General features: G+C 36.4%; 1 protein-coding gene across 3 annotated transcripts in view; it reads left to right on the forward strand.

The window, feature by feature from the left end:
- The window catches only part of bmp2k (BMP2 inducible kinase), a 194,798-nt gene that overhangs the window by 124,409 nt on the left and 51,245 nt on the right, over positions 1 to 19,144 (forward strand). For 2 of the 3 annotated variants that reach the window (XM_028805601.2, XM_028805602.2), the window contains exons 4-9: positions 4,922 to 5,064; positions 6,892 to 7,013; positions 8,574 to 8,655; positions 10,583 to 10,715; positions 11,392 to 11,495; positions 12,216 to 12,295. In XM_028805601.2, coding sequence (XP_028661434.2) covers positions 4,922 to 5,064; positions 6,892 to 7,013; positions 8,574 to 8,655; positions 10,583 to 10,715; positions 11,392 to 11,495; positions 12,216 to 12,295 — 664 coding nt within the window. The remainder of the gene's footprint in view (positions 1 to 4,921; positions 5,065 to 6,891; positions 7,014 to 8,573; positions 8,656 to 10,582; positions 10,716 to 11,391; positions 11,496 to 12,215; positions 12,296 to 19,144) is intronic. The other variant, XM_051929548.1, reaches the window with a different exon arrangement.

The following is a 19,144-nucleotide window of genomic DNA, read 5'->3' on the forward strand; positions in this document are numbered from 1 at the left end:
GCGTCCCCAGGGAGGTATTGAGGAGTCCATGGCTGCTCCCCTGGAATATAAGTAGAAGGGACATCCTGGCCAGGCATGGACCCTGGCCATCTTCCACATTTCATATTACTAACTATAGTGGAGGCTCTGACACTAGAGATCTGTGCCAGCAATCGGAACAATGCCAGTTCAAATCCTGTAAATATTAGAAGTGATTCTACTCTGTTGGGCCCTTAAGCAAGGCCCCTAACCTGCAATTGCTCTGTCCTGGGTATGTCCTGTCCTCCTACTCGCAGGGAAAACGTGGAGGTTGGTTGCAGGATGGGCACGCCAACCACTGTAAAAAACCTCACACTGTTCCATTCCATTTGAACTAGAGTGGTGCTGAGGTGTCACCTGTTGTACAAATGCACTCGGGTCCTAATTTGGGATCCTGAGTTGGTTTGTCATGTGGTTGGCATGACAATGTGTTACATCAGTGCATGCTCCCAACCTCTATATCAGGGGTAGGCAACGTCGGTCCTGGAGTGCCACAGTATGTGCAGGTTTTTGTTCCAACCCAGTTCCTTAACGAGAACTCAATTATTGCTGATGAAGCACATATTGCTTAAGTGACATTTTAATGCTTCATTTTAGTGGTCTCGCTTGTTAAGGTTCTCCAACCTTAATTGCTTATTTCAATCTTAAACTGCTGCATTCAGTGTTTTAATTGCTCCTTATTAGCAATAAGATGTAAAACAGGGGTAGGCAATGTCAGTCCTGGTGAGCCGCAGTGGCTACAGGTTTTCATTCAACCCAATTGCTTAATTAGAAACCAATCATTGCCAATCTCAGACCTTATTTAATTTTATGGCTTGTTAGTCTGTGCAATTTAAGGCTTTTATATCGTAGATTTTTTTCCTTTCCAAGGATATCATCCAAATGATTTGAAGCCTAAAACAGATCATTTTCAGTCTGTCACATTTTTCTATCAAGTGTTTTATTAAATCAAACCGTGCATGATGAACACACACAGATGTAATTGGAAAAAAGCTAGCTGGAGAACTGCTGGCTGCTTTGTCTTTTACATCTTATTGCTAATAAGGAGCAATTAAAACACTGAATGCAGCAGTTTAAGATTGAAATAAGCAATTAAGGTTGGAGAACCTTAACAAGCGAGACCACTAAAATGAAGCATTAAAATGTCACTTAAGCAATATGTGCTTCATCAGCAATAATTGAGTTCTCGTTAAGGAACTGGGTTGGAACAAAAACCTGCACATACTGTGGCACTCCAGGACCGACGTTGCCTACCCCTGCTCTATATTACTAACTAGTATACTCCTTCAATGACTGCATTATAATCAGAAGATATTTACCTCAGCAGTTCTTAACTTGCAAGATCTACAGAGAATTCATAAACTACAGTATTTAAAGGCCCCCAAAAAGATATACGGTGAGCTACAGTGGATTCAGAAAATATTCAGACACCTTTTTCAAATTTTATTATGTTGCAGCCTTGTCCTAAAATCATTTCATTTTTTTCTCCATATCAGGTAACATTCAATAACCCAGAAGCAAAACAGGATTTTAGAAAATTTTTTACCAATTTATTAAAATTAAAAAACTGAAATTTAATAATGACACAAGTTTCAAACCTTTTACTCAGTACTTAGGTGATGTCCCTTTAGCAGCAATTCCAGCCTGTAGTCTTTTTGAGTCTGATGCAACAAACTTGGCACACCTGGATTTGGGGATTTTCTGTCATTCTTCTCTGCAGATCATCTCAACCTCAGTCAAGCCGAAGACTCATAGTGAACACCTCTCCAGAGGTGTTGACTGGGTTCAAATTGCAGCTCTGCCTGAGCAACTCAAGGACATTCCCAGAGTTGTCCCTGAGCTACTCTTGTTTTGTCTTTGCTTTGTGATTATTGTCATTGACCTTTTGGCGCAGTCTAAGGTCCAGAGTGCTCTTGAGCATTGTTGTCATTAAGGATTGTCTAAAGTTCAGCTTTTCCTCAACAAAGCCTAGAGTACCAGTCCCTGCTGCCTTTATCATGCTTCACTGTTATAGTGATGAGTGGTATCTGGTTTACTCCACATATTTACATATACAGGGTACTGTATGTATTTGCTTGACATCTTTATCCAAGGTTAAGGATGCTCCGATCATCGATTTCATGTTACTTGATTGTCCGACTCCAATTTTTGTTTTTCCCCCTTTATTCTTTTAAAAAACGTTTTGCACTAAACTCCTGCATAACCTGACACACGCCTTATGTCCTATATTAAAGTGTATTTTTATAATTAAATTATAGACCACTGGTGTTAACTATTTTTTTTATTAACAAAATTAAAATCTTTAGGCTTATTGCTCAGTGACCATAAAAATCCTAAAGTTAATAAAATTTCCTTAAAATACATAGTAATAAAATATGTACTAAAATATTTATCCATAATATGTATGGCATAAAAAAAATAAAATGCTTCACGTAATTACAGCTGTCATATTGTTTAATTGTTTCTGTAATTTACATATCGGAAACAAGGCTTATTAAAAAAATAAGTTTTCACCATTTCTCTTAACAAACAAAAAAAAAATTTTTTTTTTTTTTATTTAAAGAGTTTTTTATTCCTAAGCTTTCGACAACCTGCCAGGTGTCACTGTCAGAGGAAAATGATTAGGCATACAGGAATCAAAGGCAATATATAGCTGGTGAAGGGTGGGGGTGGTGGCGTTCTTAGTGTTGGCCCTGAATTTTACTTTCACAGTGTCCCAGTTAAATGTATGTACAGTGAAACTTATGCGTATAAATCAGAGACCGTGGGTCTTTACTTCTGTCAGCATTGCAATGTTTCTGTATATGGACACATATTTAACTGGGACACTGTGAAAGTAAAATTCAGGGCCAATACTGAGAGTGCCAGAAAGCTGGCTGAATTGTGGCTCTCTAATGAAAATGCCATTAACATACACTTGGACTTGAACCCAGTATATGCAGGCTTAAAAAGAAGAACATATAAATAATAAAAAAAGACTTTATGACCAACACCTTCCAAACCCCACCTTACTAATTCACCCCCCACCCTTCACCAGCTATATATTGCCTTTGATACCCGTATGTTTAATCATATATTATATATATAACACACACACAGATAAAATATTTTTTTGCAGTTTAAGAAGTGCTATTTGTTTTTATACTGTTATTGTGAAGCTTAAGTCACAGGCTTGCATGAGAGAAAGGAAGGTGAGTCCAGGTTTCCAAGGAAAATACAGGTACTTTATTACTACATAGAGAAGGCAAGTATAGTCTCAAGACTTCATTCAAAATAGGTGCTGTTATTTCAGTACTCAAACACACAAGATAGGACCTGTGACATGTTGTCCTGCTTTAGTTCCCAGCGGCTCGGAATCACAGTTGTGGCAGACCAGGAGAGAGTGAGGAAGAGCATGTTAAAGCCCAGCATTACATGCTCTAAACATTGTGCGACAAGCATGCTACACGGCAAGCCTGATCCTGCAGAGGACAACCAATTACTTTGCCCTGGGTTTACTGTTTACCAGATGCAGCAGCGCAGCTATGGAGCTGTCCTTGTGCCACTGCCATTAGAGGTGGTGAATCACTAGCAACCTCTTTCACATAAGTATACATATTTTCCCTATATTTGTTATAACTAAATTTCCATTCTAACAAAATATTTTTATGGTCCCATGAATTTTGTTAAAATGGGATTCCACCTGTGTGTGTGTGTGTGTGTGTGTGTGTGTGTGTGTGTGTGTGTGTACGTGTGTGTGTGTGTGTGTGTTGTTGTTGATGCGTGGGTCACTATCTTGAACCTGAGAGAAGATGCTGAGCTGAAAGGCTACAATAAAGCCAACTTTATTCCAGTCAAAACAGGGATACTCAAGGTATTTATTCAAACGGGAGCTATCACTTTAATACACACAGACACATCAAACAAGTACCTATGGGGACAGGTCAGTTTTTTGAGTGTCAGTTAGAATGTGTTACCCATATCAACCATTGGCTGATAGGCATGTGATGTGGGAAGGCCACAAACCTACAGTTTCCTAGGCGACAGACAAGCAATCTTTGACAGACAGCATTAACTGCATTTCAGCATGCAGCACAGTTGGGGAGGCTCTCAGAGGGCATCAGAAATCTCACACACCTGTTCACTCTGCTGATGCTCCACTATGATAATAGAACAATCTAGAAATCTCTTATTGGAGTGAATCGACCTGGTCGACAAATCTCCCCCCGTGAGTTGCATTGCGAACCCTGTCAAGTCTTCCCAAAAAATGTGAATAAAGTGAGCAGGTCTGAATACTTTCTGAATTCACTGTACGTCTTTTTTCTGAATTTGCACTGTTCATTTTTACCAAATATACTAGCATTTCACCCAGCCCATTAGATGTTTGTTTTTCTGAAAACTACATTTTGCTTGTTTTAGGACTCATTTTAGGTCTTGTAAGTTCAATATTGTGTTACTGGTGAAGTGTACTGTATTCTGCTATATAGGTAAAATGTTAGTTGTGAGCACCTTTTCTGAACTGCTCCAACATTAAACAACTGTAAAATTAATTTACAGTATGTACTGCATGTAAATCTTCCTATAGACAAAGGGATCTCAGCCTTTTGTCTTTGTGTAACACCCTGAGGAGTTTAAATATTGTAATGTACAATTTTTTTTTTCTCTCTGTCAAATTAAGTACTGAACTATTATAAAATAAGGAAATATCACCTTTAATTTTATCTGTCATCCCACAATCAAGACCCTGAAAATAGCTGGATGTGTTGTTAATAGAGGTTGCAGTATCTTGCCAGTAGAAATAATAGACTAGTCTCTTGGTTGTGATCAGATCACTAGGGGGGATTATAGAAAGCATTTTTTGTGTGCTTTATATTTTAGTAATGGAAAAAACGTAAAAAACAGTTAACTCATGCTAATTCAACAGCAGGTCAAGTTGTGAAGCAAATGAATCAAAGGCTGCAAACTGGGTTCACTGAGGCTGAAATCTTAAAAATATTCTGTGACATCTGTGAAGCTGTTGCGAGGTTACATCAGTGCAAAACTCCAATCATTCACAGGGATCTCAAGGTATGACAAGCTTCTTGATTCTCAGTGCTCATCTAAACACAGTTTAAACTAGATAAAATACTTTTTGTAACCTTTTAATTCAAAACAAAAGGCTTTTTAACTGTTCATATTCATTTTTTGTTTATTTGTATTCATTATTTTTTGTATAGTTCTTATTGTGTTTACTGTTACTATAGCTGCCTCTTACAATCATAAAAATTGACATTATTTAAAGAATTTTTTTTTACATTTGTATAGAAAATAAATACATGGACAAATGGTTAAAGTTATTTCAGAAACTTAAGTTATGGATTTTTTCTTTTAGTTACAAGTTTTTTATTATGTACAATAATTGTCATTGTTATGTTATCTGATTGTAATTGTGAATGTAATTGTTATGTGAGAATGTACAGTACACTTTCTTTAACCATATATTTCCCAGCATAATTGCTATTGGTATAAAAGAGCCCTAGAAGCATTTCTTGACACATTTAAGCTGAATGATTTGTTTGAAGTATTCCTTGTTAGTGTGTCAGCGAGAGGATTTGCAACATTATTCTTTAAAACACTCATTTTTGTTATTTGTTTACTTCTACCTTCTGAGGGTCCAGCGCGTGTCTCATAACTTACCTTTTAAAGTAGTGGTATTCACAGTTTATTTGGACTGAGGACTAAAATTAAATCTTAACAGTGGACCACATGAATCTTACAGTCAGTCCCCTATTAGTGAAATTCTGAGTTACATTTTCCAAATGTGTGTTGCTCAATTTGCATTTTAAAGTACCAGATTTCAGCCAGTGATCCAAAATAATATCTTTGCGGTGAAGATCAATTAACAGCAGGTATCCTGTTATCACTGATGCCATGGACTCAGTTCTCCAGATATGGATTCCCCAGGCTGACATCAAAATGAGTGAGTGAGACTGAGGATGAAAAAGTGTTGCATATTGGAGACAGAAAGAGGGGTGACCACAACAAGCAAAAAGGAGTGGAGCAGGAAGAGTAAAGTGGAAGCAGAAGTTGTTACTATCCCCAAGAAAGTCTGATAATGTGATTCCGGATGGTAGTTTTAAGCACATTTCTCATGTATCTAAGTACTGTATATTGATTTAGTGTTACAGATGTCGACTAGCGACATTAATAGTTACAAATAAAAACTTAAGTAAGTACATAAGAGGCTAACATATTTGAATGGTTTAAAATCACTTTGCCCTGATGACTGTCAACTTGGGGACCACTGGTGATCCATGGACCACACTTTGAAAACCACTGCTTTAAAGCAAACATAAATGAGAAAGGTCCTGGTAAAGAATGTGAAAGAGTCCTTCTCTGTGATTAGTTTGGATCCTTTAGCTAACTACAGGGATTCCCCTAACTACAAAGAGGACAATTTCATTTATGTTAGGTAGAATGCCCAGAGGGGACTGGGTGGTCTCGTGGCCTGGAACCCCTACAGATTTTATTTTTTTCTCCAGCCGTCTGGAGTTTTTTTTTTGTTTTTTCTGTCCACCCTGGTCATCGGACCTTTACTCCTTTCTATGTTAACTAATGTTGTCTTATTTTAATTTTGTATTTTGTCTTTTATTTTTCTTTTCTTCATTATGTAAAGCACTTTGAGCTACTTTTTGTATGAAAATGTGCTATATAAATAAATGTTGTTGTTGTTGTTGTTTAGCTGTTTGTTTATAGTAGTAAGCTCGTATTCAGTGTAATACTGCCAGGCAATGTGTTGTAGCCCCTTAATCTGATTTGGTTTTAATTTGCATGCTATTTTGAACATAGTTCTCAAACTGCTTGCTTCTGTATTTGGTTAAGGTTTTATGGACTTTTTGTTTCTTTCTCTTTCAGGTTGAAAACATTTTATTAAATGATCATGGCCACTATGTACTTTGTGACTTTGGTAGCGCGACCCACAAAGTTCTTAATCCACAGAAGGATGGAGTTACCATTGTAGAAGATGAAATAAAAAAGTATGTGGATTTAATATGCATTTACTTTACAATTATAACCTGCAATATTAAGCTTTCATCTGTATTCGTAAGCCTACCTAGTAACTATATTTCTAGGTTGCACAAGAATTCACATAAACAGATGCCCTGCAGACCTACCTGTAAAATTCATAGCTCTGAAGAACTGAAGCAATGAACTCTTGCTTGAGAGACAGAAGCAGAGTTGTTTTTGTTCTTTTGTAATAAACACATGCTGACCCCACTTTCCAAGTGTGTACATATTTATATTATTTATATTTATTTATATATTTTTTTAATGTATTATGTATATGCTGTATATAATATATATTATATACAACATGTCACTCATGACATAATGTAAACCATAAACATAATCCTTGTGCGTAATAGTACATGAACTTTAAACCCATTAGATTATCTTTGTTTTAGTTTGTTTACTATTGTATGTCACAATGGTAAAATAAATCTTATTTACACTTGTCTTTGGTAAAGTGAGCAAAAATATAACGGATAATACTTTGTATAATATACATATGCCCAGTGACAATTGTAGTTTGTTGTCAAAGATCCTCTAACCAGGAATTCACAAGCAATTAGTCATCTGTTGCACTTGGTAAAGCAAGAAAAATATAACACACATAATACCTAATACAACCTATATTTCATAACAGACGAACATATTAATAAAATACACACTATTCAACAACCCATTGGTTTGTCTGTGGTGGAAAGTGGTCATGGAGTCATGTAGTTTGTCATCTCCTGTGATTTGTAGTCATAGCTTTTTAGAAAGCATACACAGTTTTAACTAGGTTAACTTGTTTTAATATATACAGAAGAATTAACAACAAAAAAAAATTCAAAATCTATGATGGTACTATGCCTAACTCCCCAATAAATTATAGACAGTTCTTCTGCCAGAGAGCTAAAACTGAATAAGTTGGTGTGTTTCAGTTATTCAATGGATACTCCTAGATCAGAACTGTAGTGCTTTAATATAAGAAAATAAATATTCCTAACCTTAACTTCATCAAGCAATCTGTGGTGAGGTCTCAGAATAGCTCTACCTGTACATCACCTTAACTCATCCAAGCTGGCACACACAGAAAATGTACTGGTCCAGTTTAATGCCCACAGAAAGTGTTGTCGTTGTCACAGATTTGGTATAACAAAGTGTTGAAAACAGTTGATGAATACTTATTAAAAATGATATTTCACTTTTCATTATTTTATTGTTTCATTGCTGACTATATATTTTTTGTAAAGAGCTCAGTAGAGAATTAAATTCAGAAGTAAAAGTCTTGAACAATACATCAATAACCCTGGATGCTAAACTTGGAAAAGGACTGAGGCATGAGTGATTTCTAAACCACTGGAAAATGTGTAGGACATTTATTTGGGTTTCATTGAATCCTCCCTATTTTAGAGAATGACATTTTTCCATTGTATCTTATTGTTACAAAAGATTTTTAAATACATCTCTGTATTTGTTATTGTAATATTTAAAAAAAAAATTTGTTTTACTGATATTTTATTCTTGTCCGCTTGTTGTATTTATAGATACACAACACTGTCATACAGGGCTCCAGAAATGATAAATCTTTATGGAGGAAAGTCAATTACTACCAAGGCTGATATATGGGTAAGGGTATTTTTGTCAGTTTGACATAAGCATTTAGGCTCAGGTTTGATTCTGTTCTACCAAGCCTATTGTGTGAAATTTGAATATGCTGCACTTGTACACAGGGGCCTGTCTGACTGGTAGGCAAGACTAAAAGCTACTTATTCCAAATATATTTGAGAAGTACTTTTGTTTACCACAGTATAAAATGAAAATGGGCTTAGTTCAAATGAAATGACTACAAGTTCACCTTTATTGTTTGCTCAAAGGTACAGTGGTACCAGGTAAACCTCTTAACAATCTTGTCAATAATCAAACCATCACTTTGATTTAAAAAATGTAGAATTACTTCAACCTATCTCCAAATCCTCTTTGTTGACTATAGTTGTGCTTTTATCACAATTCTCATCCTTAAACTTTATGACTAATTGATACATGTAGGTATCAATTTGTTCTTGTGTTTTTGGGCATTTATTGTTTCTTTCTGACAGGAAGTAAATAGTGCAGCTGAAGAAAAAAAAATCTCTAAGCCTCTTGACCCAAGTATAAGAGACCCCAGGATCTTATTGTCAGTTCTTTATTCACAATTCATTAATGACAGCATTTCATGTATGTATTCAAGAAGGATGGTCAGGCATACGGATGACACAACTTTAGTGTGTCTTATCCCAAATTCTCTTTGTCGAGGACAGGGAACTCTTAAGAGAACTGTGCAGCATCTCTAAAATCATTAGTTATCACTTTCACAATTTGAATTCACTATACTTTTACAGAATGAAATATAATGCAATTTAGATTTTTTGGAGACATCACCCCACCTAGCACATGTTCCCTATTCTTCTGTTTTAAGTGGCTTTGGCCAATCAGACCAAGACTACCATAGTAATTTTACTTTTCCACAAGCTGTGAAATGAAAGAACTTAACATTTCTGCCTTAACACTTGATGAATATGTCTAATTATACTTTTGTTAAATTACTGTTTTTTGGCTGTTAAAGAATGGTGATTACTATCCCTTATGTTCTATGTTTGTTTTAATGTTTAATTTGTTTGAGCTTGACTAAATCAAATCCCATGCAAATGTCGTTTTTGAAACAATACAATAGTAAAATAAAATATACAAGAGAGTAGGCCAATGAGTGACAGAATTGGGTCACGTGTTAAGGATGTGTATTGGTGTACAGTATTTCACTTCTAAACAAGTCCTAATTTTTATGTAAACCAAAATGGAAATCAATTTTAGTCACTGGTGATGCAGAAGCAGATTTTTTGGATTCGCAAGTAAATCCATATCAACTATGGTCGTAGGTTGTGGACAGAGACTGAAAAAATGAAATTGTAGGTCAAATTATTTGAAATTAGGCTCTTCTGCAGGATTGCAGAGCTGTGTCTCTGTGACAGAGTGCTAAGTGTCTAGATTAAAGACATTGCTGTTCTTGATTACGGAAACTGTTTAGGTTGTACAGGGGATCAGAAATCAGACCCAGGATGCACTGCTGCGATTATTTTTAAACTGGCAAAGGAGTCTCTGGCAATTCCTCAGTAGGAGTGCAGCACTGTTTTTGGGAATGGGGAGGTCTGGTCATTTATGTTATAAACATTTAGCAAGACAATCAGTAAGAAAATAAGAATCAGAAATGAGATTGCATAGTTCTACATTGTGAAAATAAAAAATATATATATTTAATGCTAACTTTGTTTTTGCCCTAATTTATTGAATTAGAGGTGCTAAAGTGTCTTTTGTATTACCTGTATAAATAATAGAATTAATTTAAGTAGAATATTGAAATACCTAAATAATACTTTGCCACATTTTTTATGTTTACTGTTTTATGTTATACTAGGAAAGTTGCTTTTCATAGAGTAACCCGCCATTGATAGCAAGTTTAATAAAGGCTTGTTTATATTCTTCACATTTTGATCCATTTTTTCTTTCTTGTGTTTTCCAGGCACTTGGCTGCTTGTTGTACAAGCTTTGTTTTTTTACCCTCCCATTTGGGGAGAGTCAAGTTGCAATCTGTGATGGAACATTTACTATCCCAGATAATTCCAAATATTCTTCTAAACTTCACTGTTTAATTCGTAAGTTTTGACAAACAAATTGTTTGAATTAACTCGGGTATTTTTCTAAATTGTGAAGTAACCATAACATTACTTCTGTGTTTTTTCTGAGGATTTCTAGAACTGTCAAATTATTAAGCATTCCAGGTATAACTATCAATTTAAAAATGTCATTAATTATTGGTACATCAGTGTTTTTTTTTTAACTTCTACTTTGTAAAAGCAGATGAATCAGCCCAGCTGCTATTGATTTTATTTCCCTTGGCTTTCATTTACTGCTTGGTTGGACAATTTTGGCATGGATTAGACCCTGATTGAGATATCTGGTCAGAACAGAAGCCTGCAGCCAGTTTGGAACTTTGAGTGCAGTTTTTTTAAGCATAGTTTAAACATCAGCACCTCTGTGTGGAGAAATATGTCAATTGCAGTACCTTATTAAATAATACAGTTCTGATTTGAAGACTGGGAACAAATTATTCAAAAATCTAAAGTGAATATTTAAGAAATAAAATACACATACATCTATTACAGTTCACCAAAATGTATTAAAATTTATATAATCCTTAATATTCATATAATTAATATAAATATAATGCATAATTAATGTAAATATATTCTGTGTTGTTCAATAAATAAAGGTATTTGTGGTAATTGTTACAGTGACTGGATGTTTCATTTTCTTTAATTTGTCCTTTAGGATATATGCTTGAACCAGATGTAGAAAGAAGGCCAGATGTCTACCAAGTTTCATATTTTACTTTTAAGATGGCTGGAAGAGAGTGTCCTGTGCCAAACATTTCTGTAAGATTTTAAATGTTGCTGTTGTTTTTCTATATTTGGGGTTATGCAAGGTATGAGACTAGATACCCAATAAATGTTGGAGCACCATCTGGTTTCTCAGTTTAATTAACAGAAAAGATTTAAAAAGAAATAGTATATGAGGACACAAATAAGACAAAATAAAGAGCTGCTGTTGCTCTTCTATAGCCTTTCAAGTCTCATTCAGTGCTTGATCTCTGTCGAGCATCGGTCCAGAATGAACACCTTGAATATATAGTCCTCCGACTGGAAGGGGCAGAATCTGTTTCCCTCACTGGGCATCTTCTGTGTGCTGTGGGTATAAAAAGAGATGATACAGTTAGCAACAGCGCCCCCTCTTGCTCTAGAATGGGATTGGTTACCATGGATGAGCCAGGAGGGTGATCCTCAGATGCACACATTTGGCATATTCTAAACAAAAATGCTAAACTAGGTGAAAAGACCATATTCTTTTTGTTTCTGTTGCCCTTTTTTAGATTTTTATAAGCCCCCAAACAACTTTTTATATTGAATTTTTTGTTTTGTTTTTATATTAAAAATTATTTAAGAAAGTTCAAGACTGATCATACTTTATTTAGATTATATTATGTTGGTAACATCTATGCCTGATATTTTTTAACCACTGTTTTGAATATGTTGATTTTTTAATGACTGTCCCTTTTGCAGTGTTGGTATATTCTAAAAGTTGTTCTTTTCCATCAGAACTCTGCTATCCCATCATTTCTTCCGGATCCCATGACTGCCAGTGAGGCAGCTGCTAAAAAAAGCACGACGAAGGCCAGGTATATAATTTAGATTAATTTATTGTTGCAAAAACAGTTTCCATAATCAAGTCTGAATGTTCCCCTTCTTGACAAGTGGAAGGAAACTCGAGGCCCTGTTTAATCCGAACATAAATATTATTAAAGAAAAAGGGTCCTTGATGGCACAAAAAGCTAAAAAAATAACAGAAATAAGAAACAGGTTTCACAGCACTCAGAGTTAACAGCTAGAGCTGGTCTTTTCCATTATGGTTGCAAATTGGGTCCAGACTGAGATGACTCTCTCTGGGGCATCTGGAGGGCGTGGAGTTAGGCGTCATCTTGCTGCTACAGGTGAAAAAAGAGACGGTACCATTAGAAAAAGCACACTGTCTCACCCTGGGGTGGTATCGTTGACCTCAGATAAGCCCTGAATGTAATTCTCTGACGTTCATGAGTGACACCCTCTTTTATTGGTATTTATTATTTCAACTGGAAGTTGCCACTAAAAGTGAATGTGAAAAGACTTCCAGAGCTTCAAACCATTAATACTGATGACAAAGGAATTCCTTATTGTTCTCAATGATTAGTGAAAGCAAAAAATAAATGTTTATTTATAATTTCAAAGGGGATGTGTCTGTGAAAGCTAAAATGAAAGGATTTTTGTAAAAGCTTTCCATATGTAGGACATTGTCCATCATCTCTAAAGTCCTAAGCTGAGACACTGGGAGTAATACCATCATTTTCAACATGTTGAAAGAATGAGGGGTGGCGTGGCCTGTCACAGTAGGTTAGTTGGGCTCCTAAACAAGTAATTGCATTACAAGTACAAGAAGCTGTTCCCCAAAGTCAGTTGCAGTTACGTCCAACAGCATGTGAAATGGAGAGTCTTAGCACAGGACAATATGTGCAAAAAAAGCAGATGAGCTTTCTGAGCATAAATAAATAAAAGTAGCTGTATTTCATCAAAAAAGTCTGATGTAAATTAACAAGTGTAAGAGAGTCCATTATTTCTACATTTGTACCATCGCAGAAATATCCTTAAAACTAGTTACATTGTGTGTGTGTGTGTGTTTAACCAACTAATATCTGAGAGTACTCTTTTGTTTAAGAAATTGTTATTTCTGGAAGACAATATCACAATTGAATACATATACTATAATATTTCCATCACACAATGATTCATTTAAAAGTTGGCTTGTTAAGTTGGTTGATTATATTGGCTGGCATTTTCATAATACCCACTTAAGAAATCATCAGCTAATGCTGCAACAAAACGTAATAAAAAAAAAGACATTTTTGGCTGCATACCTACAATGGCAAATCCCACTGTAGCTGCTCATGCCCACAGAAATCTGGCATCATCTAACAGAAATATTCAGATGTCTAATTGACAGAGACCTGCCACACAGGTGCACTGATCACTGAATTCTACAGGTCTAGACTGGAAAGATTCAAGACTGCAGGTGGAGACTTATCAGAGAAAATAAATAGCAGTCCCATGCAAAAGGTTACAGTGTTGTCTAGTGGATTGCAGGATGAGAGTGCAGCAGTGGGAAGGATGATCAGATATTCTAGCCATGCTACACAACAGGGGACAAAGCAAGAGCAGCTGCGTCAACTGCAAGATGCAGGATAACTTTATTGTCACTGTACAATACAATGAAATATTGTTTGTGGCAAGACTATAGATGTCTTAGATAAAAGTATATAAGAGTATTCAATACACTAAGTAAACATTAAACTATGAGAAGCACAGTTACTATTAACATATCCAAATATACACAGAGTAAAAGTAAATATGCAAGCATAAATAGATAAATAATAAATGAAGCCACAGTGAAGATTACAGTCAATGTAATGGTTGATGAGTTCCTTAATGGGTCGTGTAAAAGTATGTGACAATGTGTGGTTGATGCAGATGTTCAGTTCAGTCAGTGGTGGTTTCTGTTAATAGGAAGGGGCAATGATTGTTGTGCATTTAATAGGCTGATTGCTTTGGGGTAAAAGCTGATCTTCAGCCTGGTAGTGCAGGCATGCAGAGCTCTGAAGCAGCTGCCAAAGGGCAAAGGAGTGAAAATGCTATGGCTGGGGTGGGTTGGATCTTTACAAATGTTCTTTGCTTTGCTTTTCTGCTGCAGCGGGTAGTGAAGATATCTTCCAGTGATGGTAGCTGGGTGCCAGTAATTCTCTGAGCCATTTTGATGAAATGCTGGAGGGCCTTCCTATTCTCAGAGGTGCAGCCAGAGAACTATTCTGTAATTCAGTACGTGATGATAGACTCTATGGTGCACCTGCAGAAGTTAGCCAGCAGCTGTTGTGGGAGTTGTGCTTTCTTCAGGCTCCTCAGAAAATGAAGTCTCTGAAAAGTTTTCTTGGCCATTGCTGTTGTGTTTGTTGTACATGACAGGTCCTAGCTGATGTGGACTCCCAAGAATCTGAAACTTTGGACTGTCTCTACCCTCTCGCTGTTAATGCTTATGGGATGGTTGCCACTGTTTTTCAGTTTCCTGAAGTCCAGAATCATTCCTTTGTTTTCTTGGAATTGAGTGTTGTTCTGGCTCCAACTTTCTAGGTGTTCTCAGCCTCTTCTCTATAGGCTGCTTCTTCATTATTGGAGATCAGGCCTGTTGATGTGATGTTGTCTGAAACTTTATTTTGATGTTAGTATCATAGATAGGTTTGCAGTTGTGTGTGAAGAGGGAGTAAAGGAGAGGGCTTAGTACACAGCCCTGCTGTACCCCAGTGTTCAGTGTTACTGATGAACAGAGGTGCTTACCCACATGCACAGTTTGAGGTCTGTTAGTGAGAAAATCTAAAATCCAGTTACACAGGTGTGAGTTGAGACCTAAGTTGTTTAGTTTGATAGCCAGTTTGTTGGGGGGTTGGTGTTGAAGGCAGAACTGTACTTGATGAACAGCATCTGCAAATAGCTATCCCTCTCCTCTAGGTGTGATAGGACAGTGTGAAGGGCAGGTGAGACAGCATCCTCAGTTGACCTGTTTGCCCTGTAAGTGAACTGGTATTCGTACAGGGAGGTAGGAATGTTGCTCTTAATGTGTCTGTGAAAGTAACCAGTTTATTTAACACATAGCTTTACATGCACACATATATTTATCTAAGCCAATATTTTAGTTCTGGTAATCTACTTCATGGCACATTTTCAAGCTAGCCCTCTACTAGGACATGCTAAATATTGTAATGAATACCAAAATGGAAAGGCTGAGACATTCACTGAATGGTAGTTAAGCCCAACAATGGGTTTGTTTATTGAACAACAATAAATCGTCTGTCCATACCCTACGGAAGCTTTGACTTTTTTTTTTTTATAATAAAATTTTTTGTAAGCATTTGCCAATAATTTCTTAAGTACGTGTTAACAAAAATATTACATCAGCAAACCTAACAAGGCAAGTCTTAAACTGTATCAATGAGTGATGGAAATACTATAGTATATTTACTAAACTGTGATGTTGTACCTTCAGATATTGGCTGGTTAAACACAAATGCAATATAGCTAGTTGTAAGGAGATTTCCACTACCATTAAAATGCAGAAATAGTAAATTCAATGTGGTTATTTAACTCATACACTTGTTAATGTATGATATTTGGCTTTGTTAGTGAAATTCTGTCTCATGTATTTATTTTTGCTCAGCATCCATATGTGCTTATACATGCAAAAATTGCTCTGTGTTAAGACCCTATGTGGCTGAAACAACCACAAAGGAATCTGACGCTGGAGGTCTACATCACAAGTTGCTGTGGCATGGCCACAACAAGCTGCTTGCTGAAGGAAGCTTTGCCAGTTTTAAAAAAAAAAAAAAAAAAAGATGTTTTGTTTTTACCTGTCATTTGTGATGGTTTTTTTTTACTTGTGCATTCATAATTAAGCAACAATCATAGGTATTATTTAAAATTACCCCACAAGCAGATGCTGCTTCGGTGACTGAAGTTGATAGCATTATACATCCTGCATTATTTTTAATGCTATGAATTTTAATGTATCTCTTCCTATATGTTGTCCTTGTGTTTCTTCTTTTTTCAGCATCATAGTGTTAATTTTTACTTTTAAGATGTGACCCTTCACCTTATCTTGCATGGCCAGTTGACAGAAGCAGGCCTTGCAAACTCTCCTTTATGGCCTCCCCTGTAGTTTACTTCTTTCCATTTAGCATCAGTGTCTGCTAGAAGTTATCACAACATATTGCTTCTTGGAAATCATTCAGTTGTCACTATAAGCAAGGCATGTTTTTATCCCTCTTATTTTTTTGCCAGCTGTGTTGTAAGAATAATATTTTGCTCTCTTTCTTTGCTGCTGAGTACTTTTTAAAGAATGAAGTTTTTATTATGAACAGACAGAGGTGTGAAAGATATATTTAATAGCCCTTAAAGCAAGAGAGTAAAACAGCCTTTCTATCAGAATTGGTGACCTTTTTCTGAAGAATCATTTAAAGAGTAGTAGGCCTATGTAATTTTATTGTTTACTAGCTGAGTACCCAGTGGCTTCGCTCACTGAGTGCAAGGGAAAAAAATAAAATGTAGTATTTATAAAATAAGTTTGTTAATTGCCAATTTTATTTTTCAACAAATAAAGAGCATTTACAATAACATAGAAATCAATATAAACAACATTATTAACATCATTATCATATGAGAATATGAAGTAATATATAAGAAGCCCATTGCATATAAATAAAAATTATTAAACAGTAAAATATTTTGATAAAAGAATTTGAACAACATATAAGAAGTGTATAAATTATTAAACAGTAAAACATTAACATTTAAGAAGTAAGGATAGATTGAGTACTACTGCAGTGCTTTTGGGTATACTACATTCTTTGTTTGCCCATTACGTGCATAAATGTATAAATGTTTTGGTGTACCTACCCGAGAACACGCGACGTATATCTGACCGTGGGAGAAGCATGGATTTTAAACACGTGTTCGCGTGGAATAACTAGTAATGTTTGACAAAAATCTCCTGCGAGTAAAATGACAGTACAGTGATCCCTCGCTATATCGCGCTTCGCCTTTCGCGGCTTCACTCTATCGCGGATTTTATATGTAAGCATATTTAAATATATATCGCAGATTTTTTGCTGGTTCGTGGATTTCTGAAGACAATGGGTCTTTTAATTTCTGGTACATGCTTCCTCAGTTGGTTTGCCCAGTTGATTTCATACAAGGGACGCTATTGGCAGATGGCTGAGAAGCTACCCAACTTACTTTTCTCTCTCTCTCTCTTGCGCTGACTTTCTCTGATCCTGACGTAGGGGGTGTGAGTAGGGGGGCTGTTCGCACACCTAGACCATAGATAGATAGATAGATAGATAGATAGATACTTTATTAATCCCAATAGGGACGCTTGTCTAAAAATGCTGAAAGATTATCTTCACGTTGCTACCTTCTGTGTGCAGCTGCTTCGTGAAGCGACATGCTGCACGGTGCTTCGCATACTTAAAAGCTCAAAGGGCACGTATTGATTTTTGACTGTTTTTCTCTCTCTGTCTCTCTCTCTCTCTCTCTCTCTCCCTGCTCCTGACGGAGGGGGTGTGAGCTGCCGCCTTCAACAGCTTTGTACCGGCGGTGCTTCGCATATTTAAAAGCCAAACAGCCCTATTGATTTGTTTGCTTTCCTCTCTGTTTCTGACAGTCTGTGCTCCTGACGCGCACTCCTTTGAAGAGGAAGATATGTTTGCATTCTTTTAATTGTGAGACAGAACTGTCATCTCTGTCTTGTCATGGAGCACAGTTTAAACTTTTAAAAAAGAGACAAATGTTTGTTTGCAGTGTTTGAATAACATTCCTGTCTCTCTACAACCTCCTGTGTTTCTGCGCAAATCTGTGACCCAAGCATGACAATATAAAAATAACCATATAAACATATGGTTTCTACTTCGCGGATTTTCTTATTTCGCAGGTGGCTCTGGAACGCAACCCCCGCGATGGAGGAGGGATTACTGTACCTCCCATTATTTTGGTAGGATCTCTGAGATCTTGCATTGTTCGGTTCAAGGCTTCATAAGCTCTTTTATGTTGCATGGTGCACTCATCCCAAACTATTATCTTTGAATGTTGCAAGACTTTTGCCTTTCCAGAGCCCTTGCATATGTTGCAAATTGGATCTATTATCTTTGAATGTTGCAAGACTTTTGCCTTTCCAGAGCCCTTACATATGTTGCAAATTGGATTTTCGTTGTGAGCGAGGTTTAATGGTAATTGCAATGCCGAATGTGCTGTACGGCCTCCATCTGATAATGTAGAAGCGATTCAAGAAGTAAAGATACATTGAGTACTACTGCAATGCTTTTGGGTATACTACATTGTTTGTTTGCCCATTACGTGCATAAATGTATAAATTTTTTGGTGTACCTACCCGAGAACATGTGACATACTGTATAACAGACTGTGGGAGAAGCATGGATTTTAAACATGCGTTTAGTTCATCCGCTGGTGTCCCTCGTGGAATAACTGGTAATGTTTGACGAAAATCTCCTGCGAGTAAAACGACAGTACCTCCCTTTATTTTGGTAGGGTCTCTGAGATCTTGCATTGTTCGGTTCAAGGCTTCATAAGCTCTTTTATGTGCCATGGTGCACTCATCCCAAACTATTATCTTTGAATGTTGCAAGACTTTTGCCTTTCCAGATGCCTTGTGTATGTTGCAAATTGGATTTTCGTCGTGAGTGAGATTTAATGGTAATTGCAATGCCGAATGTGCTGTACGGCCTCCATCTGATAATGTAGAAGCGATTCAAGAAGTAAAGATACATTGAGTACTACTGCAATGCTTTTGGGTATACTACATTGTTTGTTTGCCCATTACGTGCATAAATGTATAAATTTTTTGGTGTACCTACCCGAGAACATGTGACATACTGTATAAC

This window comes from Erpetoichthys calabaricus, chromosome 7 (genome assembly GCF_900747795.2).
Source record: "Erpetoichthys calabaricus chromosome 7, fErpCal1.3, whole genome shotgun sequence".
NCBI classification, from domain to species: domain Eukaryota; kingdom Metazoa; phylum Chordata; class Cladistia; order Polypteriformes; family Polypteridae; genus Erpetoichthys; species Erpetoichthys calabaricus.